The sequence below is a fragment of the Berghia stephanieae genome, chromosome 1 (genome assembly GCF_034508935.2).
Source record: "Berghia stephanieae isolate SIO BIC M18660-M18661 chromosome 1, UCSD_Bste_1.3, whole genome shotgun sequence".
NCBI classification, from domain to species: Eukaryota; Metazoa; Mollusca; class Gastropoda; order Nudibranchia; family Aeolidiidae; genus Berghia; species Berghia stephanieae.
In genome coordinates this window covers 103,716,978-103,744,587 of record NC_088360.1, presented here as the reverse complement: position 1 = coordinate 103,744,587, position 27,610 = coordinate 103,716,978, and the positions used below count along the sequence as shown (strand labels likewise).

General features: G+C 31.8%; 1 protein-coding gene across 3 annotated transcripts in view; it reads left to right on the top strand.

Annotated features, from left to right (window-relative positions):
- Positions 1 to 23,530, top strand: part of LOC144962625 (spermatogenesis-defective protein 39 homolog) — a 24,287-nt gene extending 757 nt beyond the window's left edge. The window contains exons 2-19 of one of the 3 annotated variants that reach the window (XM_078895717.1): positions 2,117 to 2,209; positions 3,276 to 3,381; positions 6,901 to 7,083; positions 8,410 to 8,538; positions 9,191 to 9,276; positions 9,668 to 9,736; positions 10,254 to 10,346; positions 10,741 to 10,877; positions 15,350 to 15,377; positions 16,273 to 16,346; positions 16,670 to 16,760; positions 17,892 to 18,026; positions 19,226 to 19,267; positions 19,512 to 19,601; positions 20,054 to 20,140; positions 20,950 to 21,039; positions 21,909 to 22,013; positions 22,868 to 23,530. In XM_078895717.1, coding sequence (XP_078751843.1) covers positions 2,135 to 2,209; positions 3,276 to 3,381; positions 6,901 to 7,083; positions 8,410 to 8,538; positions 9,191 to 9,276; positions 9,668 to 9,736; positions 10,254 to 10,346; positions 10,741 to 10,877; positions 15,350 to 15,377; positions 16,273 to 16,346; positions 16,670 to 16,760; positions 17,892 to 18,026; positions 19,226 to 19,267; positions 19,512 to 19,601; positions 20,054 to 20,140; positions 20,950 to 21,039; positions 21,909 to 22,013; positions 22,868 to 22,885 — 1,638 coding nt within the window. In that variant the 5' untranslated portion in view covers positions 2,117 to 2,134 and the 3' untranslated portion in view covers positions 22,886 to 23,530. The remainder of the gene's footprint in view (positions 1 to 2,116; positions 2,210 to 3,275; positions 3,382 to 6,900; positions 7,084 to 8,409; positions 8,539 to 9,190; positions 9,277 to 9,667; positions 9,737 to 10,253; positions 10,347 to 10,740; positions 10,878 to 15,349; positions 15,378 to 16,272; positions 16,347 to 16,669; positions 16,761 to 17,891; positions 18,027 to 19,225; positions 19,268 to 19,511; positions 19,602 to 20,053; positions 20,141 to 20,949; positions 21,040 to 21,908; positions 22,014 to 22,867) is intronic. The other 2 variants (XM_078895718.1, XM_078895719.1) reach the window with 2 other exon arrangements.
- Positions 23,531 to 27,610: the final 4,080 nt, after the last annotated feature.

Sequence of the window (27,610 nt, the reverse complement as noted above, 5' to 3'; positions counted from 1 at the left end):
AATTGTCTCCCGTGGCTATTCGGACTCAAATTCCAATGAGCTTTTGCAATCAACAGGTTATTTGGACTCAGTCTGATTAGTCTTCCATGGCAGTATATATTTTTTTAAAAATATATTTTAAATATTGATAATTAGATAGAATTAATGCAAATCAAAATAACAACTATAGTAACTACCAACACATAGTCTAAACCCGCCTTAATTGATAAGAAAGACGAAATCATTGATCAATTGGAAGTCCAGTTAGAAATTAAAAAGAAAAGAGACTCTTCAAAAGTAACAAAAGTCAGTTAAAGTAACTGCAGAATAAAGGAAAGGGAAAAAGGAAAAGCTTTGATAACAACACAACACGATGTCCAAACGAAGTCAGGACAATTATTTTTTTAATTAACATATTATTCTGATGATAATGTTAGACAGGCTACACTCCTTCTACTGTCCGAATCAGGAGTTATGAGCTGAGTCAGTCTGATGTGAGCAAAACAGAATTTCTTCTGAACTCTTTTTCTGTTTCTTGATCAGTCCCACCCTCTGCCCACTGCCGCACTGTTTCACTGCCTACTCATTTTGAAATTTGAGTCCAAATAGCCATGGGAGACTATTCAGACTCGAGTCCGAATTGCCACTTCGTAGTTCGACTATCGCTCTGTGTGGCCACCTTTAGCAAGTTACTTCGCCCTAGCTCACTTTGCAGGCTGCACTGCGGTTAACACTTGAGTTAATTCAGTATCCACTTGGAATAGACCCTAAAGCCTAAGACAAATTTCTCCATGAGGAAGAATAAAGGGAATTCTTTTCTATTTTATTCTGTTAAAATTGCTCTGAGAGGTTTTTAATTTGAATCTATTTATTTGACGTTTATTTATTTGTATACATGTAGAGTCCATATAGAATTTCAAGGTCCTCTGCCTTTTTTCTCCATGGGCCCACTTGGCCGGAGGGTCAGTGAAATCATTAAAGATGCTGTTATGGCCCATGTGAAACCCTTGTGGTAATCCAGCTCTGAAAATAAAAGAGAAACCACAAGTTTCTTGGTAACATTCTCAGAAAGGAACTGACGAATAGATCCAATTTTTTTCAATTGATATATCAATGATTGGATCATTGTCTTAATAATTTGATGGTTCATTGACAATTCCGAATCTAAGAATGCTCCAAGATTTTTTACCTTGTCAACAATATTTATTGACACCTCTCCCACTTTCAATTTCTCCTCGTTCCAAAATCTTCTGTTCCCTACATTATTTATATAAATTAAAGATGTTTGCTTTTGTTGGGTTTGTTTGTTTTTTTGTTGTTTTTTTTTTTTGGGGGGGGGGTTGCATTTAGAAGATGTAGATCATAGGTTTGCTTTAAAATAATCTTTTATATGAATAAATCACATACTTAAGCTTTTAAGCTGTTATTGTTTAACAACACTTTTGCACTTGTTATCATCACGCACTGTCCACTTCAAATCCATTCATAAGAGGGGCAGTATATCTGTCTTCTTCTTTATAACTCTCTTATTCGTCTGAAAAAGTGAATTATAATTATGTCGTTTTCAATATCTGAACCGTTTTCCATAGCAATACTTCAATAAGACTATAACTTTGCTTCAAGGATTCCATTTTTTGCAGTCAGTCAAATTTAGGCTCTTGAAATTAGTAAATGAAATTACCGAAAGTAGTTCAATTTATGTAATTGAGGATAAAAATTACACTTTTTGAAAAATAAACAAATGTTCAATATTCATTTACTTATCACTTTTATATCAATTAGAAAGGCTTAGTGACAGCATGACTTAACCTGTCAGACGTATTTGTCTGACTGGTCGTCAATGAGTTAATCCTCAGTCACAGCACTTTTACTGCACTCTGCTAACTCCTAGTTTGTTACGTGTACATACTTTTAGTAAAAAGACATAAATTAAGAAAATCAAATAACATTTCGAAAATAGATTTCTTATTATTTGTAAAATTTAGGGTAAAAAATTGGACACTCGTTCATTGTTGCCAGGTGTGCAAGTTCATGTTATAATTACGCTGAATTGTGCATAAAAAATTTATCTTAATATTCGCCCCTCCCCATCCCCATTTAAGCATTTTATCAATTCTACTTTTTTGTTTGTTTTCAGAATTGAGAATTGGCGATCATGGCAAGCAAATCAGGAAGTTTTGATGATGTTAAAAAGCCCTCAAAGAACAGAATCAACATATTTGATGATGATGTGAGACCAAATTATCGAAACTCCAGTTTAATATTGAAATTTCTTTGTCTCCTAATATGAGTAAAGCTGTGAATGTCAGAGAGAGTTACTGTATTAATAAAACAATTCTGCTTTAAATTACTTTTTACTTTTACTTTTTAAAAATATATTTATTTACATTCTGTGAAGAATCACATGTGCATTATTAAGGCTTAATCTTTTAATTTTTTTCATGGCAGTGGTGGTTGTATAAAACTTTGTTCATGTCAATTTTATTTTAGATTCAGCAATTGAGTATATTTATTTCAATTTTTGAAAAGTGCCGACATCTTCTAGAGAGAGCAGACATTACAGAAGCAGAAGGTTGGGTTTGAGGGATTTAATTGGTAAAAAAGTTCCAGTCAGGACAGTGATATCAGTAATTAGGATAATTAAAAAAAACCAAAACATTACTTTAAGTCTTAAATAAAGCAGTTTTTCGTATGAGCTGTATGATGATATGAGCATTAATTTCTAACAATAACTCGCTCATGATCAAATAAAAGGTCAATTGGATACCTAAATTGTAGATTTTCACTCCAGTTAAAACTGATGAAAGCTGAGGTTTACACCTGATGTCTCTCTGGGGAAAAGGAGTTATAATCAAGTTGGAGACTTATTATAAATTAATTGATTCATGGCAGTCCACACATTTTTTTAGATTTAATGTCTTGTATGTTCTGCATGTTCATTTTGAGACTAGAATTATGGAATATGATTTTTTGACACTTCAGACAAATGCAGTAGCAGTTGTGCCTGTATTGCCTGTAGGTAGCCTTAGGAAATGTGACATGGGTTTTAAATATTTGTCCTTGTTCCCTTACTCAAAGAGAATTTGTAAGGTAAATTTACCAGTTAGATGGGATCTTGTTTAGTCAGGATGATTGGCCCTGAGCAGTATCTTTCCAATTTAACAGTGTGTAATTTTTTTTTTACTTGATGAAGAATTACGTTTTTAATATGAAATGACCACTGATTTGATACTTAAAGAACTTGTTTTGATGTTTTGATGTTGAAAATCCTGTTTTAATTGTCTTTCATATTTCAGATTAGTGTTGATGCTGCTAAAACCATAATTCAATATTCTACACAAGGTCATGATGACGACGACGATGATGAAATCAACTGGGATGGGACTCCCAGTGTAAAGCATAGTAAGTCAACTGCAATGCACCATGATATGTCTTTCCAACTTTGAAATCCCTCACTACCCTTCCAGTCCACGATCCTTTGTGAAGATAAAATAAAGACAGTCATTGCCCCATTATTTGTTGAAACGAATTTTTCTTATCAAAGTAAATACTACACTGCTCACAGCGTACACAACGACAACAGTTTAGTTGAGACGGTATCCCGTTCCTGACACCTGCTGACCCGGTCACGGTGAGCGGTCAATCACCGAGAGGAATTTACCTAACGGGGATTGCCGTTTCACTCAATTTAACAATGTTTTGTTTTATTGTCTGTTAGACACCCATATTGAATGAGTTGAAATATCACTACTTGGTATAAAAGTTTATATTTTCTACTTTTACTGTGTGTTTTTTATTTTTTCATAGTATTACTAGATTTCTCAATATAAGTTATCAATGAACGGTAACAAATTACACAAAAAATATAGCGGGTGCAACATTTCAAAAATTAGAGAAAAAAAAACGTTGCTATGGATTTGTCTGAATTTTATGTATTATAAAGACAAGATGTAGATACTTCTCCTCACAAAAAACGTATTTTTCCTCAACAAAAATATATCCGCTACGAGCATTCAAACTCGTCAGTGTAGTTTGGGGCTGGTCTTTAACTGCATTGCGTTTGATGACAAATCGCATTTTATTCATATCATTGATAATACCGGATGCTCTTTTCTTCCAATTTTGCTGTTGTTTGGTGACAGCTCACTGTGCCTTGTTCTCCAAGAAGTCTAAGTCTAAACTTATATTGAGTGATGTGTGGTATGCAGTGGTACTCAAGGAGGTGTTTTGGGATTATTTTGTTTGGAAAATATTTTCTGTATGTATCCGTGTAATGTTTTATTGCACTTTGAATATATTGGATTGTGTCTGCTTTGATCGATTTTGTGTGTGATATAAAGTTGTGCACATGACTATAGGCCTTGTTTATATTGTCGAAAATTAATCCAATACTGCATGCGTCGTCAATGATGAGTGGGTCGTGGGTGCAGTTCTTTGTTTGTTGGATAATTGTAAGTGTAGACTTTTTCTTGTAAGTATTTGTGGCAGTGGTTGCCAATGAATGACCTGCTGTGGTAAGCCTGTTGTGTAATGCGGTATTCTGTCCAATTCAGAGGCAATAGGACCATCCCTGAGGGTGAGTGGCTCGTGCATGAGATTTGAAAGTCTCTCCTGCGTTTTGGAGTTTGTTGTTATATTCTACTCTGTCGATATCAAACATGCAAGTGCAGCCCGTTTCAAGGTTGATTTATTTATTATTAGCGTCTTGGCAATGAGAAAATACAAAGAAGCTAATGAGTCGTGTGTTCAATGTGCTTTATAATGTGTACTTTTTACACATAAATTATGAGTGTGCTCCTTGCTTGTCCAATGCCGTGTCAGTCCCATAGACTAAAAGAATGTCATTAGAATAATTTGAACATTTAAATTGTTTCTTGCGGGCACGTTTCTATTTCTGTGTTAAACAAATCGTACCACATGTCCTACATAATGAATTCACTGCTTGGTTATGACTTGCAATTGTGTGGTCCATGCTGTAAGAGAAAATTCAAAATTGACTGAGCGATGTAAGCAATGATATAGTGAATTAATGAATAAAATGAGTTTTAATACAATCTGTATTACTTCTCATATCCATGCATACATAACAGCGTACATAAAATTTGGAAAAAGAAAAACCAAATACTTCACCCAATTTGGTGAAAGAAAGGGGGGGGGGGGGGTGGCAGGAAAATTCTAACAAGCAGTTGAGCTAAGTTGAGGCCCAACACACAATTTCATTTAAAATTAAACATTAGCAAGATAATTCAAATTATGCAATTTAAAAATCAAATTAACTCATCATTGAAAAAAATAAAAAATAAAAATATAATTAACAATAAAATCGCAGCGAAATATACGTTTCAAGAACAAGGCTAAAGAGGTAATATCATTATTACCTGACCTACCGCGGAAAAATAATCATTACAAAATAATGAAAACTGAAGAGTAAATGAAACTTACCTCATTTCGTAGTTAAACTTGTGCCTTGTGAATCACACCCAAAAAAATATGAAGTTTATAGCAACGTTTTTTTAGAATCCTGAGGTAATTACAAGTAATTTTATTTAAATGTTATAGAAAAATAGGCGAATTTGAATCACGGCTTGTGGAATAAGTACTGGAGATATTGAAATAAAAATTGGACCGATGGAAAGAGTAGGTCTGCGAGAATTCTTTGCATTTTGGGTGGAATTGCATCGTCACGAAGATCGTGAGGTTAATTGGTACGGAAATCATCCATTGGTATCACCCAATGCACGTCAAATCTACGTTCTGGGAATTGATATCGGCTGACCGCTGTTGACCCCGGTTACCTGTCGGGTGAGGTTACGTCGGCGCTCGGAACAGCGGGAAACTAAACGGTCAGATTTATAGTGCAGTTTAGACGCCGTGTGCTAGAGGCTGTCATATGTAAAATAAAAAGTAATGTATAAAAATGAATTTAAAAAAAGAATGAAATACCAAATAAGAAAATTTCAGGCTCAAATCCCTTCTGCATTCAATAACAAAAACTGAAGGAGGGTTTTGAGCCTGATACACTACCTGCTTATTATTTTGTTATTTTTTTAAGCTGTTATAATTATTTTTGTACATTACTTCGAATCATTCATTTATGATCATATATAAAAGGATTTGGGTAAAAATAGACGATTGTGACTTTTGAAAATTTACAAGGGGTTACCCAAATGTTTTTAGTTACTACAATGAAAAGGAAATGATAGTTTGACACCATAGATAGTTATGATAGGCCTTAAGCCTTTCTTGCTATTAAAACTATTGATTATCATGCATTAGGTTCAAATTGTTTCACATTTGATTTTTATTGTTTTCCTTGCGCCAGTTTCACACATTGCTATAAGTATGAGCCAGCCCTTTTTCTTTGATTTCATAAAATATTTAGGTGAAATAAGATCATTGCACGGACTCGGTCAACTTTTCACATTTTTGTTTTACATGCTTCACCATCTTTAAAATTAAATATATAAAATGATGGGTTGCCCATTCCAGTCAAACCATATAAGGTTTTAAAGTTGATTATAAATATGTTTACTTCCTCTTTCAATATTCATTCAAAATATTTCAATTATGTTTTTGATACTATCAATGTACATCGAACCAGACATTTAAAAGGTGTTTTAAGATTAAAAATAACCTGAGCCCTTTTTTATCATTTCTAAGAGGTTCAACACATACATTGTATAATTGCTGTTTATATTATTGATGTTATTATTGATATTATTATTATTATTATTGTTTTTATAATTATTATCATGTTATTATTATTATTATTACTATTATTATTATATTATTATTATTATTATTATTATTATTATTATTATTATTATTATTATTATTATTATTATTATTATCATTATTGAAATGTGAATAAATATGGGAATTTTCTTTTCACCATATATTTTTTCTCCTTTTTTATCAAAGACAATGAATGGTCAAAGTCCACCAAGCCACCCATGCCTGACATTTCAAACCTAGCAGTACCATCTGCACCCCGCATATCCATCAATCCAACTCCATCCTCCATGCCCAAGAGTTTATCAATGCATGGCGGATACGCTAATGCAGCTGTGTATAGTCATAACAGATCCAACAGTTTAACTATTGGTATTCTATTTTGCTTAATATTTTAACTCTTAAAATTCTCTTGATTAAATTTATGTAAGGATTCGTCCTCCTGTGAGATGTAGGAGATTTACCAATCGAATTCCTAGTATTCTATTTTGCTTTATGTTTTAATTATTAAGACTTAACTTTTTTAATTTGTTCAATAATTTTCTTTCATTAGCCTAGTTGTAGATAGTTTAATCAGACTTTATTTTTTGTTATCGTTTCAATTTGATTCAGATATTGATTCTTTAAAATCTTTAAGTTCTAATAAGTTTAACAACTTTTTTTTTTTTTGTCATGACTTAAACATGTTGGAAATTGATTTCTGCTGAATACCTCCCGTCAAGCTTTAAGTCTTATCATGTTTGTAGTTAGAATTGTGATATTCCAAGGTCTTCATATATTTGTGCATCCTATTCCCTTTCGCTGAACACACTTGCAACTGCTTTTTCTCAATTAAATGAAAAACATGATTGCTTTATCACTGTGATTATTGTTTTTTTGTCACAGCTGCAAAAGCAAATTTCAATTCAAGATTATCAAACAGTGTATATGATCATTGCTCTCTTTATATTCCATTGAAATATATTATTTTACGAATCAGATGTAAAATATAACCTTACACTGTTTTTGAAATCACTGAAAGCTGTGACATTTTTAATAAGCAATAAGTCATTTGATAAAGAAGAAGAATAAATGTGTTTCCACCCTTTCCTTTGCCTACTGTTTGCTGTCTATAAAAATGCCTACTCTCTTTGTCTGACCCTGACAAATTCAAATGAAATTTTAAAAGGATATACAGTCAGTCATTTTGAAAGAATTATAAGCATTATACATCATTTTAGCAAATAGTTACCATTTCGAGTAAAATCAATATACCAGTTGTCGTGTTTATATTAAATAAACAATATAATTGCCATTTTATTTCCCTCCATCTTTTTTCCATAGTTTCCATTACTTTGCTCATGAACTCTTTGATTTGCATAGGTGTCTGATATTGTTACCAGAATATTTATCTTGAAGGAATCAAGAACGTTTAAAGCTTAGCCCGCAGAAAATATTTCATCTAAAACTGATCTTAGTCTATCACCATATTTGCAAGAATATTATTTTATTATTCAACGACATGAAATACATTACTTTTTGAGTAAGTGAAAGATGACAAATCAATCTTTATATAATCACACTAAGATATTTTTATGAAACAAATCAGGAATCTTTTAATTATCACGTCATTCTCATGATTGATACATAGTAATCGTACAGTTTAACCACATGGCTTATCCCCTTACCACTCCTTACAAACCCCAACCCCTATATCAGATCATGTAACAAAGCATAAAGGTCATGATGAAATGAAACCAGCCTTCAAGGAGTTGAGGGAAGCAGATAAAAAAAGTTCTATGACTAGTTTGAACTCTTCCAATTTCAGTTTAGCTGACCTTGATGATGGTGAGTGGTCTCACAATTTATAATACCAAATGACGGTTTAGTATAATTGTTTACAGATATGATGAGTGAATTCAACTTTTTGAATGTTGTCAAAGTGAATACTACGCTGATATAAACTATGGACTGGAAATAAATATTGAACAAAAAAGAATATAACAGCTTCTAAAAAAACAAAATACTCACCACGGAACATTGTGGACTTTCCTGCCTTCGTTTTTCTTAAATGGAAATGCTGAGAAATTTTATCTCATATAGGTATATGGATTTAACGTGAGGTATTGCAGTTTTAACTGTTTTAATTCTTGGTTGAGGAAGGGATTTGAGCTGGAAACATTCCATACTAAGTATATTTTTTTTTCTTTTTGAAGCTGTTATATTCATTTTTATTCAATACATTTTTAGATTTAAGCTTTTTCTTTAAGTGTTTTTTTTTATTGACCTTCTCTTTAAATAAACTTGATGGTGGCATATGTGAAGTTAAACATTTTGAAATAGTCTTTAATTTAAAATCTCAAAATTATGTAAATATTTTATTATAGATAAGAGTCACAATTATGCCTATCAAATTGTTTTGATATGCAATGCTTAATTTTATTTAACTTAATTCCATTGTTCATGATCTTTTTTTTTTTTTAATTATTTTAATTACCAGCTATTGATGTGGACAGAAAACAAATGTCGGCTGCTGATATCACTAAAATGCAACAGGATATCCAGTCCTTAAAGAAATCTCTTCGGGTAAAGTTTAATTTGTCATAATACAAATATTGGAATTTTTATTATCGATATTTACTCAATTACCTGAAATTGCTTTTGGTTTTTCAGGGGTTATATATATATTTGTTTTTTTGGGGAGGGGGGGGGGGGGATTTTCCTATTCACCAATGTTTCATTTTGCCTTTACGATTGATGTTTTTTTCTTTAAGACACTGATTGTTCCAAAGGTAGTTGAAAAGTATTTGAATGCTCAAAGAATAGATTAAAAGTGTACTAATACGAATACATTTATTGAATATGATGTCAGTTAGTCATGTGTTGTCACCTTATGTAATATTATAATTTTTTAAAATAGAAATATACTCTCTTGTGCAACTGATGATAAATGCCATTATGATTTGTTATTTTCCAGAGTGCAAAGCGTGATCGATGGGTTAAACTACCTGTCCAAGACACTCTGAGAAGAATTATGAAAGGCGAGGTAAATGTTTTCATTTTAATTTATGTATAATAGGGTGTTAGATTTGTTTCAATGTGAAAAAGATTCTTTGGCCTTTGTTTAATACTACAAATATTGTTGACATAAATCATTGTATAATTACATCAATACCCCATTTATAGGGGAGAGATGGCTGAGGGGTAGGGCATTACACTTTCACCTGAAGGTCACGGGTTCTGGCCTAGTTGTCGACATCTAGTTTTTTTCACTGAGCCAGAAATTTAGCCCCCATTTCTCACTTTGCAATGAACCTGTGTTGTCTCTGATCTTATCTCAAGACAGACTGCAAAGACAAATTTTTCCTCGGGGCGAATTAAGTGATGTCACATTTGATGGTTTTGTTCATTCAAAAGCTTAATTTTAAGCATATAGCGATATGATAATCACTGTTGTTACTTTTTCTTAAAATAGACTTCACCATGTTATAATTACACTGAAATCATCTATTTTTTATTTTAAGTTGCATGTTCTTTTTGTTTTTGTTTTTTTTAATCAACAGCCGTATTCTTTGGAGCTGTATCGTTCCCTTGCTGACAAAAGAGATTTATTAGATTCAGCTGTCAAAACTCATGATGGGAATGCCATCACTGCTGTGAGAATTTCATCATTTTCATTATTTTTTTATTGCACTAATACATTCAACAAGTTGATTTTTGTTGCTATGAACTAAAGCAAAGTCAACTGTATCGTTTATACTTAAAGTAGTTATGATCCCTTCACTTAGCGTCATTTGTTAATTTGTCATTGTGTTTAGATTATTCATAATCTATCATATCATACAACAGGAAGGTTTATTTAATTGACATTTGAATAACCAGTGTATTTAAAATTAGTCGTTTTTATATCGGGAATTCAATAATTCTTTATGAAACATTACTTTTGTATCAATCAATCCCGAGATGGAGCATTTTCTGTTTCATACTTGACACTGTTCCAAACTTTCACTATTTTATTTTTTTTCTTTTTTTAAAATTATATACTTACAGGCAGTTTTGTTCTTGAAAAATACAGCAAGTTCTCAGATCTTTTCAAGAGAACTAAAGCAGAGACCGGTGGCTGCTAATCATTACCTACATTATCTCAAAGAGCACTATGATTTCAATGAATATATAGAAACTCTAGTGTAAGTTGAAGGATATCACATTTGATGATTGTGTTCATTTCATTAAAAATGGTGTTTAAGCTCTTTAACGCTAATTAGAAATTATTATTACAAGAAACAAATTGGAAACAACTTTGATAATTTTGATAATTGTAATTTATAGAGCTTGCATAGATAATAGATATTAGGTTGTTTTTTTTTTTTATAATTGTTTTTGTTTTTTTTCCTTAATTAAAAAAAAAATCTTCATATAAACTAGTTAATGGTAATGAATTATTGTGGAAAGAATTTTTTTTTTTTATCCTATTGGACTTTCTTGGGAAACTGTTTCATTGAGCACAGCCGTTTACTGCTTTCACTTTAGTTCGACAGGTAAATTTTGCCGGACGCTAGTTCATAACAGATGGCGAGTCACGGCCTGTGCCGAAAGGGAGACTGAGCAATTTTTCCTATTTTGATGATTTTTTTCTCAAGTTCAAAGTAACGTAGTAAAGATGCTATTAGATGTTGCAATAAGATATTTTAGAGTCTTAACTAGTGATTTACATACTTTTATTTGATATAATTTTAGTAGATCATTTGGGATTAGATTTTATAGGAAATAACCATAAAAATGGGTCCGAAATTTTAATTACTTCAAACGATATAATCAAAAATTACATAGTTATCTGAGTTTATACAAATAAATGAGAAATACTGCAATAATCAATATTCACAGAGTAGAAATATATAATCAAAGTCGTTTTGTAATGAAGCATTGTTGAGATATCCGCTCACCTGTACAGCAATATCCTTTTTTGACAGCAATAAAAAAAAATGCGTGATCACCGAATTGTAGGGGTTTGTTGATCACATGATCAAAACAAACTGATTTTAGTAATGGCAATTGACAATTCTTAGGAAAAGATATGTTATACACATTCCTTTGACGTTTGCATAGATCTAAACTATATAATAATAATAATAATAATAATAATAATGATGATGATGATGATGATAATGCTCATTTTCATGAAAATAATATAGTGGCTATCACCTAAACGCCTGCTAAGTTTGGAAAAACGCAATAATTTCTCTTTAAAATAGCTGTCGAAATGCCCGTTTTAAAAAAAATGGAATTCGCCTATATGTCCCCCTGACAGAAAGAAATTAAAAATAGAAAGAAAGAATAAAGAATTTTACTGAATCATTTGCGGCCAAAGAATTGGCTCATCGCCTCCGAGAGTTTTATTTAACTTCCCAACGCCCCAAATTACTATCATTCATTCAATATAATTTACTCCTCCCCACTCCAAGCTCTCCGGCACTTTCCTTCCATGTCCCTCAAACTGCTTTCTTTCCATGGAGCGTCCAATCAGCTTTTTACAATTGCCCATTTCCAATTGGCTGCTGATTAAGGACAATTCTAATTTCAATTGTCCACCAGTCTGTCATCAGCAAAGTCAAGAAAGCTCCTCCTACTCAAATCACACATACCCACGAATATGATAGGCCTTGTAGACCAGTCACTGGTCTTTGATGTTACACAACCATCCGCCAGCTTTGATCACATCGCTTTTGACGATGTCACTCAATATCTATCTTCTTCTCTCAACCCCGTTGACTACCACGAGTCAACATAAAAGAATATCGCGATGAGGTGCGAATCGTGAAGATGGAATGACGTAGCTGTGTTAAAGTTATAGGTTCAAAGTTCAATTGTCAGAGAGAACTGATGAGAGATCAAACTGAGGTGGTAAAATGAAAATTATTTCGTGGTAAAACGTTGCATAAATTAGTTTTATGTACACCAACAAACACACACACACACACACACACACACTCTCTCTCTTTCTCTCTCTCTCTCTCTCTCTCTCTCTCTCTCTCTCTCTCTCTCTCTCTCTCTCTCTCTCTCTCTCTCTCTCTCTCTCTCTCTCTCTCCAGTGCTGCGACAAAAAAAAAGGAGGCCGACCAGATAGCTAATACTATTTAAAATGGAAATTTGTTGAAAATGGTCTGCTTATTGAACAACCGAAGCATCGTGGATAACAGAAATTATCATTGTAAATCATTGTTGAAACACGTGATATCGATGTAATACTAATACTAGTAATAATCATAAAATATCAGTGTATTTATCTTACTCTTGATCACCACTGTAATAATAACAATATTATTATTAATAATAATAATAATAATAATAATAATAATAATAATAATAATAATAATAATAATAATAATAATATCCATTTTTTGACAATAAAAAATCGTGATAAACGCATTGAAAAGGACGAGAAAGGGGGGGGGGGGGGGGGGGGAGAGGATTAATGATCAGATAATCAAAATGAACTGTTATTTCAAAATAAATTGACAATCATAGGTAAAAATAAGTTATAAGTATTCCTCTGAACTTTGTATAGATCTTAACATATTTTTATACTTTTTATTAACAAACGTAAAACCTCACGATTATTGTAAGAAACAGCTGATTGTTACATGTCACAGAAACAGCATCTAATTAATCAACCAACGTTCTGTTTTCTTTTTTTTCACCGGTGGAACTTCACTTGCTAATTCTGGAGCAGTTTGCGTGAAATGTTTTTTAACCACATATCTCATTTGAGCCCTTTCACAGCTTATTCGGCAGAGTCCATTTGCATTGAGACAATGCTTGTTTTCAGTATGACCATTCATCTGAGTAAAGAAAAAAAAAATCATTAGTTATTATTGATGATGATGATGATGATGGTGAGGATGATGATGATGATGATGATGATGATGATGATGATGATGATGATGATGATGATGATGATGATGATGATGATGATGATGATGATGGTGATGATGATGATGATAATAATAATAATAAGAAGAATTGTAATAATAAGAGTTATAATAATATTATTGATTGTTAGTAATAATACGATAGTGATCGCTTAGATGCCTGCTAATAATAATAACGTAATAATTTTCCTTTAAAATATAGTTCTAAATGCCCGTTATTCAAAATGGAATCCGCCTATATACCCACTCTGAAATATTTTTAGCAAAAATAAGATAGAGAAAGAAGTTTACTGTAGCATTTGCGGCCAAAAAAATTGATTTATCACCGGTCTGCGAGAGTCTTATTTGACACCCAGACAACGCCCCAAATTACTTTCAATTCATTTCAAATTTACTCCACCTCTCCAGCAATTTCATTCCATGACATCCAAACTGCTTTCTATCCATGGAGTGCCAATCAGATGTTTACAATTACCCATTCCCAATTGGCTGCTGAAAAAGACAATTATAATTTCAATCGTCCACCAGTCGGTCATCGGCAAAGTCAAATAAGCCCCTCCCACTCAAATCACATAGCCCCTCGAATGTTCGGCCTTGTAGGGCAGTCCACCGGGCTTTTGAGGTTGACTGTATCAACGGGCGATGTAGAAGAATATCGAGGGAAGGTGCGAATCGTGAAGACGGATGGCAAATCGTGTGAAAGTTTTAGGTTCAAAGTTCAATGCAATAAAAATCGTTCCGTGCTAAAAATGTGCGTACATGAGTTTTATACACACACACACACACGCTCTCTCTCTCTCTCTCTCTCTCTCTCTCTCTCTCTCTCTCTCTCTCTCTCTCTCTCTCTCTCTCTCTCTCTCTCTCTCGTTTGTGTGTGTGTGTGTATATACTACTACTACTACTACTACTACTACTACTACTACGATTACTACTATTACTGCGCTATCATCATCAAGATCATCATCATCATCACCATAAAACAACAACAACAACAACAACACTGTTATCATCACACTTGGACTCGTGTTCTTATGTCTCTGGAGTTTGTCTGAATACAGGACTATTTTGTTAGCCAACAAAGAATTAGACAAGGTGTGTTTACACATTCATTGTGCAGAAACCTGTCATTACAAATCGGTGAAATAAATGCTATATTAAAAGTAGATTATTACTCTTTTATTTACTATCATGTGTTAGGGTAACAAAACTCAGATAACATTAATTTGAATTTTTTAAACAATTAAAAATATTTTTCAGGTTAATTTTAAATAGAAAAATATACATTTTTCAAGAAAGAATAAAGTATACTCACCATTTCTTGATATCAATGAAAATAATTGCGTCTTAAAGATAAAAATGTGGCCGTTATATCCATATAAAATAGAAAAATATAAAGAAGTGTATGGTCAGCAATTGCAGTGTAAAAATGAACGATTTTACGAAATCTGTCCTATAGCCTGACTGACAATGAAATCCAAGCGGTGCATTCTACCTGCAGGGATAAATATAGGCCAGTTCTCACGTTCTGGACATCTGTTATGACGTAACCACACGGTGGTCTCCCTGTCATCGACGGTGGGTCGTTCCCATTGGGGGTGAGGCGGTAGTAAACTAAAGTGAAAGATTTCTAGTGTAATAAACGGCTGTGTGAGTTTCTAAATATTATTAATATACTTTTTTCAGACATTTAAAAATTATTCTGTTTATTTTGATGCTCTTTTTTTTTCCAGTTTACTTGGAAGAACAGAGGAAGCTGCGGTAAGTTAATTTCACAATTTCTTTTAGTTTTTTAGTGAAATAGGTGGATAGTTGGTGTAAGCTAGAAAATATTTGCAGCCATCAATAAATTCAACAGAGGTCATAGTTTGAAAAGATTTATTTAACTCGAGTCCCTGAACCCTTTTAAATTTGATCATTATTTGATATCCTATTGATATGATCAATATTTTTTAAATGTTGTGGTAAATGAATAATTAAAAATGAAATAAATAAAATTCCCTTTATTCATCCCATAGTGGAAATTTTTTCTAGGGTCTATTCCAAGAGAAGACTGGAATAACCCAGGCATCAGCTGCAATGCAGCAGCTCAAATCGAGCTAGGGCAATGCGACTTGCTCAAGTCACACAGCGCAGCGGGTAATCGAACACAGTACCTTTCGGGTACGAAGCGAAGACCGTACTGCTGAGCCACATTGCCCATTGGCTTTCTATATTTATTATTGCGAAGTGGCCGAGTGGTTAAGGCATTGCACTGTGATCCGGATGACACTGGTTCGAGCCCCGCTTCAGGCACTTTCGTTTTTTTCCTTGAGCAAGATTGTTAACCCCCAATTTGCTCACTTGGACAACATGGGTGATTCCTGTTGACATCAGACATCTTGTTTGATGAGTTATCTATATTCCTTCGTGAAATGCCCAGGCGACGATATCTTATGATATCGTGGCGCAAAAGGCATAATTTGTTTGTTTTTTTCCTGATACCAGTACACTACTTTCCATTTATATCGAGTAAGTTATTCTATTTGATATTTATTCATCTAGTCCTTGGTATGTCACTGATTTGCAACGAATGGTTTCCATGTCATATGAGACCTGTTTTATTATTTATATTGATTCATACCTTTTTTTTATTATTTTCCTTTTTTCATTGCAGATTTTCAAATTCCAGCTAGCTCTGCCAACACACGATTCCAAATTAAAAATTTCTAAATTGAATGATTCTCTAAGGTCAGAGCAACCCCTTTTTGTTTATCTTATCTTCCTCCTCCTCCTCATCCTCCTCCCCTTCCTTTGCTGTTGAAAGTCATTTGATTATAGATATATTTATACAGTTTCCTAGACCTTAAAAAAATTGTTCAACCCAAGCACACAATGTGTGATTATTTGAATGTATCTTTGATTTGGTTTTGTACTTAGTAAAGTAGTATTTTTATTCTTTTGTTTTTAAAGTTCTGATATTAAAATTTTAAAATTCTTTTCACTTTTACTTTCACATGACTAAATTTTTCAGTTCAATATGCAATCATTTTACAACTCCCATTTTATTACAGGAGCCATTTCAAAGCAGACCCAATGCTGTCATTACATTCCTCTTTGGTTCAAGAATATATCGACTTACTGGAGCGACAGAGACCAATCGAGGTGAGGATGTGATATAGAATAAAATGATAAATTTATTACTAATTACTATCAAATTACTCTGTGGTAATTTTAGAGGTTAGAGGAAAATTTCGCAGCAAGTGCCATTTTTAAAAAAAATCCTATTCAAATGTATTTTAGACCAGCAAAAAATCAATTTTGATAACTTGAATTTATTGAGTTTTGTAAAATCACTTCATTTTATAGGGGAAAATGCATAAAATTGAAATAAAATTGCAACTTGGGTCTAATTTTGGTTTTGTTTTAATTTATTAAAATTTTTGTTCGATGTCTGTTTCTTGATTCGTTTCATTTAAATTGACGGTACCTAATTATAATTCCATTTGTTGTGTTAAGAATGCCTTTGATAAGAAGCATACTAACATTAGATTTGATTACAATGAATGCGACGTACCATGACATTGGATATTATTAGGATTTTGTATATTAATCAATCTTAAATCTAGAAAAGTTGACATGTCAAACAAATGTTGATAGGGAAAATTATACTACGATCCTTGATTATGATATGTATATATATTTATTTGTGTGTTACATATTTAATAATTTGAAATGAAATGTAATGGACTGAAAATTGTCAAATTTGCAATGAATGTTGGTTAATTATTTAACTTTGAAAAATGTTATCATTGTATTAAAGTTACAAAGAGCGTTAAAAGCCTATTACTCTAAAACGATGTGATATGATACAATTTTTATTTAGTAACTGGCAGAAGTAGTGCTTATTGGGTTTCTTTGCAATTTACATATTATCCCATAGTTATGCATTTTCTTAAAATGTGCACATGATAACCCAGATAATAGGTGAATTGATTGATGTGAAATTTTATTTACATTTTGTTTGAACAATAATAGACTTTGTAATAATAATAATATTAATAATAATAATAATAATAATAATAATAATAATAATGATAATAATAATAGTAATGACGATGATGATAATAAAATTATTTCTAAAGCACCTATTCCCTAAAAAAAATCAGCTCTAAGCACAAGTACATTTATCTAGAGAACAAAATGTGACTAGTAAAGCCTATCTACATAAGTAGTATTAAACTCATGGGTAATAATTGCTTCAATTTTTAATCTTTCAAATTTTTTTTCAATCAGGATTCTGATGCCAAGCTGGAGGCTAGTGGCCAAAGTGTATTGTTTAAAGATTTTCCCCGTAAACAGTCACTAGTCGACATGTCTGTTATCACCACTCTGTATTATTGTTCTTTGTACCATTTTGACTTATCAGAGGTAAGCATTCAGAATTCTAATGACAATACCAAATTGGTACATATGTGGACATGTTAAATTCACATACTGCAGTTATTGTGGTTATTTATTATTGACATTGGTTCAACTACTTTTTACATGATTACAAAATTCTAATGCCGACATTACATACTTTTTGACATTTTGATGTTTTGTTGAAATGTCTACATTATCATCATCAACATTGTCATCAACATCATTATCATCATCATTGTCGTCATCATCATCATCACCATCATCATCATCATCATCATCATCATCATCATCATCATCATCATTAAATGGTCACCATTAATATAATAACAGCTGTTACGTTGTTTGTACAATTAACAACTTTGTTCTCAACAAGCTCATCGGCTTTCCTTTAACCCATTGTATTCATCTGTCGCACTTTATGAGCATTTTTTAAAAATAGAGAAATCACAGTATTGTGTGACACATATTTTCCAATGCTTTTTTTTATCTCATTATCACATATAGATATTATATATTCTCTTATGACATGACCCATTTAGACCATCTGCCAGTAGACCTATACAATCCTACATTAACCCTTCTTTTGATTATTTATGTTCTCTTGGGAGATTTTTTTCCAACCATAATTTCTTTTTTTTCTGATAACTCATATTTTCTATTGATCCACTTGGAATGCGATCCTCTAATGTGACATAGATATCTTTTTATCATCTGCTAAATTGTTCAGTAGCAAATTTACTTAAACGACTTTTATTGGTGGGGGGGGGGGGGTTGTTAATATTATTTTTGCATTAATTTGTTTTTATTCCCATTTCATGCAATGAAAACTATAAATTGATTCTTTAACAATTTGATTTGATTTTTACATCTCGTTTATAATGTTTTTATCATCTTGGAATTAGAATCGATACTAAGCTACTGGAAGCTGTGAACTATAAAAAGTAATGAACAAAACTGAATATAACAGCTTTGAATAAGAACCAAAAAAAAAAACATATCTTATTGGCTGAACAATGATTTTGATCCTGAAACATTTTTTGGGGGGTATTTTTCGAAGCTGCGATATTCATTTTTGTTCATTATCTCTTGGAATTACTGTGCTTAACGGTCTCGCTTCCTGTTTAACACTTACAGATATATTTGGGGGGGGGGGGGGGGGGGAGAATCAAATTCTGTAATCATTTTATTCTTTTTACTTCTCCCAGAACTCTTTAGGAAGTCCAACAGCCATTCGCAAAAGACACAATGTAATTACTCTCTATTTAATTTTCACTTAGATTTTTGTTTAAATGATTTGATTGCACAAACTAAAAATTGTTCAAGTAATATCCACCAAACTCAACTCATGTTCTCAAGCTGATGATGATGATGATGATGATAATAATAATGATGATGATGATGATGGTGATGATGATATTAATTTTTGTTTCTGACCATAACATGCTATTATCAGTTATAATAGTAATTATTATTGAATATTGCATCCTACAGATATCTGAAAAGCAATTTATATGGACATGTATAGGAGCCAGGGCTAAATTAAGACAGTGGAGAGATATAGAAACAGTTTTAACTACAAAGGTAAAGTATAGTAGACATGGATATATATTATATTATAAAAGAACAATATAGAAATACGTTTAACTACAAAGGTAAAGTATAGACATGGATATAAAGAACAATATAGAAATGGGTTTAACATGTGGGCTTTTGTTGTTGCTGTTGTTGTTTTTGTCATCGTCGTCGTCACTTATTGTAATAGTCCTTGTTGTTAGGAAAGGAGAGAGAGAGAGGGAGAGAGAAAGAGAGAGAGAGAGAGAGGGGGGGGGGGGGAATAGGAGAGTATACAAACAAATGAAAAGATCCAACATATCTGCCATCTCCTTTTGATTCACTTTTCAAATCTAGTCATTTTATCAAAATTTCCTGCAAATGAAAAAGACATTTTACTCTCACATCTTTTCATTATTATATTTTGTATGTTTGAATTTTGTTATTGGATGCATATTTCATTTTAATTGTTGATCTTTCAGGGATGGTTTGGTGGCACCAAATTGAAGGCAGTGATTGGCTTTGATAAGATTGTAGGAATATTGAACAAATATAATGCCCCACCCGATGTAAGTGGATTTTAATCGTCTTAATAAAGATGTTACTTCAGTGATTCTTATATTTGGTTTAAAAAATCACTAAGAAATGCATCTCTTCACTCAAGCATGTATAAGTGATATTAATATTCAACGCTGTGCTATAAATTGATGTTTTTTCTTTTTTTCCTGTAACTTTTTACTATTTAAAAAAAAAATTTACTTGTAGATTCTTTTGTAGGGGTCAGATAAATGCCATCATTGCTCTTATTACTCCAGCACTAAACTGAAAATCTATTGTTGCTTTTGATAAGTAAGTTTTTTGTTGTAATTAGGCAGAGTACCAAATCTCAAGTGTATTTTAAAATATTTGTTTTGCTAATGCTATGTGGTCTTGTGGTAGGTCACTTGCTTTCGGATCAAAAGGTCCTGGGTTCGAGTCTTGCTCAGCGCATAGTTGAGTCCTTGGAAAAAGCTCTTTACTCAAATTCTCTCACCGTACTTAGGTGTAAAATAAGTATGTGGCCATTAACAACATTGTCTCTGTTGTGCAAAAAAATTGTAATATCAACTAACGTCCTAAATGTTAAGTGTTGCTGTTGGTCAGGGACCCCTTATAAAGCGCTTGGAGCACGTTTAATGGATATTGCGTTGTATAAAAGCACAACTTAAAAAAAAAAAAAATTATGTTTCACATTGTTTGTTTTTTTTTTGTTTTGTTTTTATTTCATTTAAAGTACAGAGTTGTTGCAATTATTTTGTTAATATCGTGCTATTGCAATTGCAATAGCGATTTGAACTATTGAGTGATTTACTTACCCTCTTTCTCCCTGTGCTTTCAGATTTTAGACAAGTATTTAGCTCTGATGGATGATCCTGAAGCTAGACTAAACCTTGCCAAAAAAGTCAATTGTCATAAAACTGTGATTGATGTACGTAACTTGTTTTTGTATTTATGTTATCTCAAATCATGGCTTGTTCCTCATTAGAAGTTAGCATTCTTCCCCTTATCTAATAGATACTTAGCGAGAATGTGTTTGAATATTTTGCACCCCTTATCTGGAACTCCCTTCCAAGATATATCAGAGACAGTAATGTTGCAGATTTCTTTTTAAAAAAGCATCTTAAAACGTTTCTTTTTAATATGTAGCACTGTAGAATTATATTGTTTCATATGTTTCATATTGCATGTTTGAGTGGTTGTATGTTTGAGTGAAAGTAGCCGCGTTACTGTTAAGCGCTTCGAGCTTATTGATATATGGGGTACGGGGTAAGGCGCTATATAAAAACCATATATTATTATCTCAGATTTTTTTCAGGGGGGAGAGGGTCCTGAATAGCTCATTTGTTAAAAGACTCACTTTATCTACAAATAGAGATTTTTTTATGACCCCCTTTCAGCTAGCAGTGATTGAGTAACTGGATCTGTTACACCTGGCAGAAAGTAAACATGCAATATGAAACAAAAACCATATATTATTATCTCAGATTTTTTCAGGGGGAGAGGGGCCTGAATAGCTCATTTGTTAAAAGACTCACTTTTTATGACCCCCTTTCGGCTAGCATTGATTGAGTAACTGGATCTGTTACACCTGGCAGAAAGTACTTTCCAATAGACTAGTGTCATATTCAAAGAGTGGCAAGGAATTGTTATTGTCCATTTAATGCTATAGAGACCGGAATAAACTTCGACTCCACGGGCCCTATGGTTCTGAAGAACTTCTTAGGTTTTGCATTTATTCAAATGTTTTACTTTTCTTTTTGAACAAGAATTTATTCAACATCTGTCCTTTCATTACAGACTTATGCCTCATTAAAAGACAGGCCATCATTAGAAAACTATGCTTCCCAGTTAGATCGTTATTCGAAAGAAGGTCTTTATGCATATGATGTGTTGAATGGATCAGTAAGTGTCACATATTTTTTTCATTTTGAAAGCTCATCAATTATTCCTCATGGATCTCATTTTCTCCTGCTTGTCTAACATTTCTTTCTCTTTTTACTGGGGGATTGCAGTATTTCAAATAGTAGAAGGCTATACTAGACTTTTGTACGGCTCTGTGGCACTTGCCTTTGGATCAGAAGGACTTGGGTTCGAGTCCTGCTCAAAGCAGTGCATAGTGAGTCCTTGGAAAAGGCTCTTTACTCACATTTCCTCACCTTACTTGTCCATTAACAGCGTTGTCTTTGTCAGAAAACAATTGTAATATCGCCTGACAGGCGTTATGTCTCATCATGTATGTTAAGCATTGTTGTTGGCTTGGGACCCCTTGTAAAGAAATATGAGCACATTTAGTAGATATAAAAGCTTGGGGTTTGTTTTGTTTTTTATTTCATACACAAGCAAACTGGGTTCAAATTCATTAAGAGTTTGGATTTTACCTCTAACCGCTGTGGTGAACAATTTGTTTGCTTGATCTGTTAGATATGGCAGAAAATATTGTGTGATAGACCTAAGGGAAGTAGCAAAGGATTTACTCTGTTTCATGCTAAATAATCTGGGGAAAATTCAGAAAAACCAATAAATCTGAATAGTCATTGTGAAATAAAAAAGTTTCAGTATTGATTTATGCTCAATAATTAGTTCGACTGACGCTAGTACGTGAATATTTGAATCAAACAGTTGTATTTTCATAATTTAGTCAAACAATTTACATTTAATTTATCCTTTGTATACAAACTTTTAGGTTGCAACAATAACCATGACTTATTCAAATATTTATTAAAAGCTGGGTTTTATTTTAATGCTTATTTTTTCAGGTGGTGAAATGGAGATGAGAGACCAGTGTTTGTGACGATGTGATTTTTGTTGCCTGCTCTGATAATCAATCATGTGCAATATGTTTTTTGTGTTAATATTTTGTCATTATATTATAAACTAAATAATTCACCAGTTATACAGAGATTAATTTGTTTATTATTTTATATCACTTGTTACGTCAGCTATGTTCATGGTATTTTTTTAAGTTTGTGTTTTCAAAAGATATTTATGTATAGTAATTCATTAGCTCTTGGCAGCATTCTTTTTTCAAACCATTATTTTGTACACGAATAAAGTCAAAATATGTCAAAATGGAGAAATATTATATCATTTTTTTTTGGTACTTTTATATCAAGGGCTAGACAAAATATCAAATTTCCATTAAGATAGAATTGGTGACTAGTCCATTCTTTGTTTTGATTTATTTAAAATTGGTGATGTAGAATATAATTTCCCAATATAGCAATTTAATTGACTTTGTTATGTTTTTTTCCTATATACATATGCATTCACGATATATAATGGTGCTGGTAAGTTTGAATATAAAAAAACATCTGAAGACATGTCATTTCTCACATTATTTATTATAATCAGCTCTCCTCGACTATTTGTTTTATGTTTTTTGGGGTTTCTTTTTTCTTTTCTTTTTTTTTTTTGGGGGGGGGGGGGGGTCATTATAACAATTTTCATTTTCATCTTTTACTGGGGGGGGGGGGGGGGGGTCATTAAAACGAATTGATTCATTTTGCAATAACTTAATAAATACATTTTAATTTGTTTAAATATTCAAAAGGTTAATTTATCAAAATCTCTCAAAACCTCAGTACTATTCTTTCTTATCTTAAACAAAATTTAAAGTGTTAAACGAAGAAAAATCAGCTATCAACTCAAGTAAGTAATCAAAAGTTAGATTTTTATTATTCCTGTGATTTATTTTATTTTATGATTGTTGACATAATAAAGAATCATCATCATCTTAATCATTGTGGTCAGTGAGTGAAGGTTCCTTGTGGGAATGTTTATATTATGCCGTGTTAATTTTTAAAAATCTGCAAATCACCTTTTAGTTCTACTGATTTACTTATTTTTTGATACTTTTTAATAATATTAGTACTTTGTCCTGGGCTCACATTCTTGTTTACTTCTTGGTGGAACTTACAGATAGTATCATCATCATCATATATAACGAATTTCTTGGCCGCAGGCAAGCGAGCTTGTTTAGGTGTGTGTTTGTGTGTGTATGTGTTTGAATGTGTCAAGCATGTGAAAACGTTTTAAAAGCATGGCTTAGAGGTTTTGACAGGAGGCGCTATAAGAAAAAGACATTATTTGTATTATTATTATTATTATTTGTGTCCAATGAATACTCCGGTGTGTTTGTAATAACCTAACCAAAAGAGTTCTTATAATCATTTCATTTTTCATAGCTTTTTTACTTTTTATATTTTCATGGTTCTAGAAGGTTTGGTTATTTTACCCCACATTTCACTGACTACCTGTTGATTGATTTCTTACATTAACGTGATTGCATTTTGTGTGTTTGATATGTTATGTTAGTATTCAATTGTAAGCTTCGATTTATTGGCCAAAGACAGATACTGTGGACGTTTCAGTTTTCCCCTTTATCCACAAAACACGATGAATAAAACACTAAGTACGAATGAGATATGTGTGAATGGTGTAGTTCAGGTTAAGGTTAATTCAATACTTATCATTATTTTTTTCCTTCGAGCTTCAAGCAGAAACATTTTCATAATGTTATTATCATTACTACTAGTGGAGAATTATTATTGCAGGTTCAATATATATCTATATATATTGATATTTTATATACTGTGTATAAATATTTGCAAAATTTGCGGAAAAATAAAGGCTATTATGAACAGTCAGTCATCTGTTTACTTATTATATTAGTGTTTTGTGGAAATAAACATAGATCTAGGCAAATCTTTTTTGAGTCAACGGGTAATAGAATTACCCTTAATTTAAGAAAGGTTGGCAAGTTACTCGTATATTAATCTGTAAAATATAGTTTTACCATTTTTAGATTTGCCGGTAATTCTCTGCTCGATGATAAAGATTTAACATTGGCTTTATGCGATGTGTACTTGTTTGCAGGTCTGATAACCCAAAGTGTTTTGGTCTTGTTGTAGATAATGGAAATACTTGCAAACCAAAGCAAAATATTCTCCATTACAACAATATAAAAATGGGCCCACAATTGGTGTCCGGTTATCAGACTTGAAAATATTTAGCTTTACAGAACAATGTTGACCCCCAAACCTATTTGTTAAAAAGAATAGATAGATTATAATTACTTGAGAGTACCAAGAGATATTTAAAATTACATCATCATTTTTTTTTTTTGTTGCTGATGAGATTATTATTACTTGATAGAATAAAGAAAGATTTAAAATGATGTCATCATAATTTTTTGTCAGATGTGCTAGAATTGTGTAGAATCAATTAGGCCTACACTCGCAATGATAGTCAAAAGACTCGTGATTACACCCCATCAGATATTTTGAATAACCATTTGAATCAATGGATACTGTAATTAAGCTTTTAGTTTAATTAAGAAAGGTTTCAGTTACTACTCTTTTATCAATCTATGAAAAATAGTTTTAGAATTTTTCAACACGCCAGTAATTCTGTTAAAAATTTAACATTGGCTGTACGGAACAATATTGATCCCCAACTCTTTTTTTTAAATAATAGATTTTTCTTATTTTTATTATTATTTTTAGTATTTTTATTATTATCATTATATTATTATTATTATTATTATTATTATTATTATTATTATTATTATTATTATTATTATTATTATTATTATTATTATTATTATTATTATTATTATCATTTTTTATTATTATGGTTTTCCTTATTATTTTTATTACTATTATTATTATTATTATCATCACCATCATCTTATTATTATTATCATCATCACCATCATCTTATTATTATTATTATTATTATTATTATTATTATTATTATTATTATTATTATTATCATCATCATCATTATTATTATCATCATTATTATTATCTTTATTATTATTATTATTATTATTATTATTATTATTATTATTATTATTATTATTATTATTATTATTATTATTATTATTATTATTATTTATGATTATTATTATTATTGTTATTCATTTTTATTAATATTGATTACTGTCATCGCTGTGAAATTTTATCAAAATCCTTTAACTACCTATTGTCAAAGCACAACTTATTTTGCTCATGGATTTAAATGTTTTGTGTGCGTTTTCTTTGGTTTGTGATTGTATTTTTGACAGGGGATATTTTTTTTCAGTAAATCTTCTGCCTGTTTGTTCTTGGTTATTTATAATTTAGCTTATGATATCTTTAGGTTATGATTTTGATTTACATTTGTACTATTTTTGTTAGATTGCTTGTTTTTTTGTTTCAGCGGTCTCTCATATAACCTCAATTGTGTTGGAAGAGACCTAAAGCAACAAACAAACAAACAAACAAGATGTAAATCTATTGGTAAGCTTAAAAATACCAGCTCATTATGCATTCTTCAATGTGTGTATAAGTGTGTTTGCAAGTCTGAAAATACCATCCCAACATGCTGTTCTTAGTATGTATATTAACGCAAGGGGAATCTAACCATTCAGGTCAGAGAAAAATTTCCCTCTTAAGCATGAAAAAAATATGTTCCTGCACACGTGTGTAAAGGTGGGAGGTATGTGTGTGTGTGTGTGTGTGTATGTATGTTCATTTGTTTGTTTGTGCTTTCTCTAGTTTTACATCTATAATTCTATTAAAAATGTTTTTGTTCAAATTTGAAAGTCCATAATGTGTGGATTGTGGTAAAGATCATAATGACTACCAATAAGTTGTTTACCTTTTTTTAAAAAATCATACTCGGCACCAGCACTGTGTTATTGATATTGATATATTTATTTACATTATATTGCCAAGCCTTTGTATTTTGTAATAATGCTGAAATAAATATCTATTCATAAAGGAGTGTTGATGCTTTTATACATTATTTCAGTAGTTTGTTTCGTTGCAGATTTGTTTGGTATTTTTTTAAAGAGATCATATGCAGTTTTATGTGGGGATGAAGTAAGTGCTCACTGGGTGGGGTTCCTGACCTCCCATAGTGGGCAGGGAGGAACTTACTGTGTCTTCTATCCCCCTATATCTGTTTTCGAACTTGCTTTCTGTCTTTGTCTTGCTTGGAATGAGATTACTTGGTTTTGGCCTGGATACCCTAGCTGGGAGGGAAACAGTCAAATGTATAGTTAAGAGTTTTGGGAGATGATGTTTTTTTCCTTGTAAATTATCTCTCTGTTATGTACTGTTATATTTCTGTTTTGAATATATGATGATCCGTAAGTGTAAGCATTTGAGTGTATTCCTCTGAGTTGGATCCTGTGCTTGTGTCTTATGAGACTTTTTGGTGATCTCAAACTTAAATACACAGATAATGTGCTCTAACCATTCCCCTTTGTCTCACTTTTTCTTGAGTGCTTTTCATCGTAAATCTAGATTTTTTTTTTATTACCATCCCATTAGCTTCCTTTTCTGGCGCTTAAATGACCTAAATGTGTTGCAAGCATCGTGAACCCTTAAAAACAAAACAAACATAAAACTCAAGGTTCAAATGTAAGCTATTTGAGAAGCCTTTGTGTATCGTAATACAGGAAACTTTCCCAAATGTCAGAGATTTTCGAAAGATTGCCACACACAAAAAAA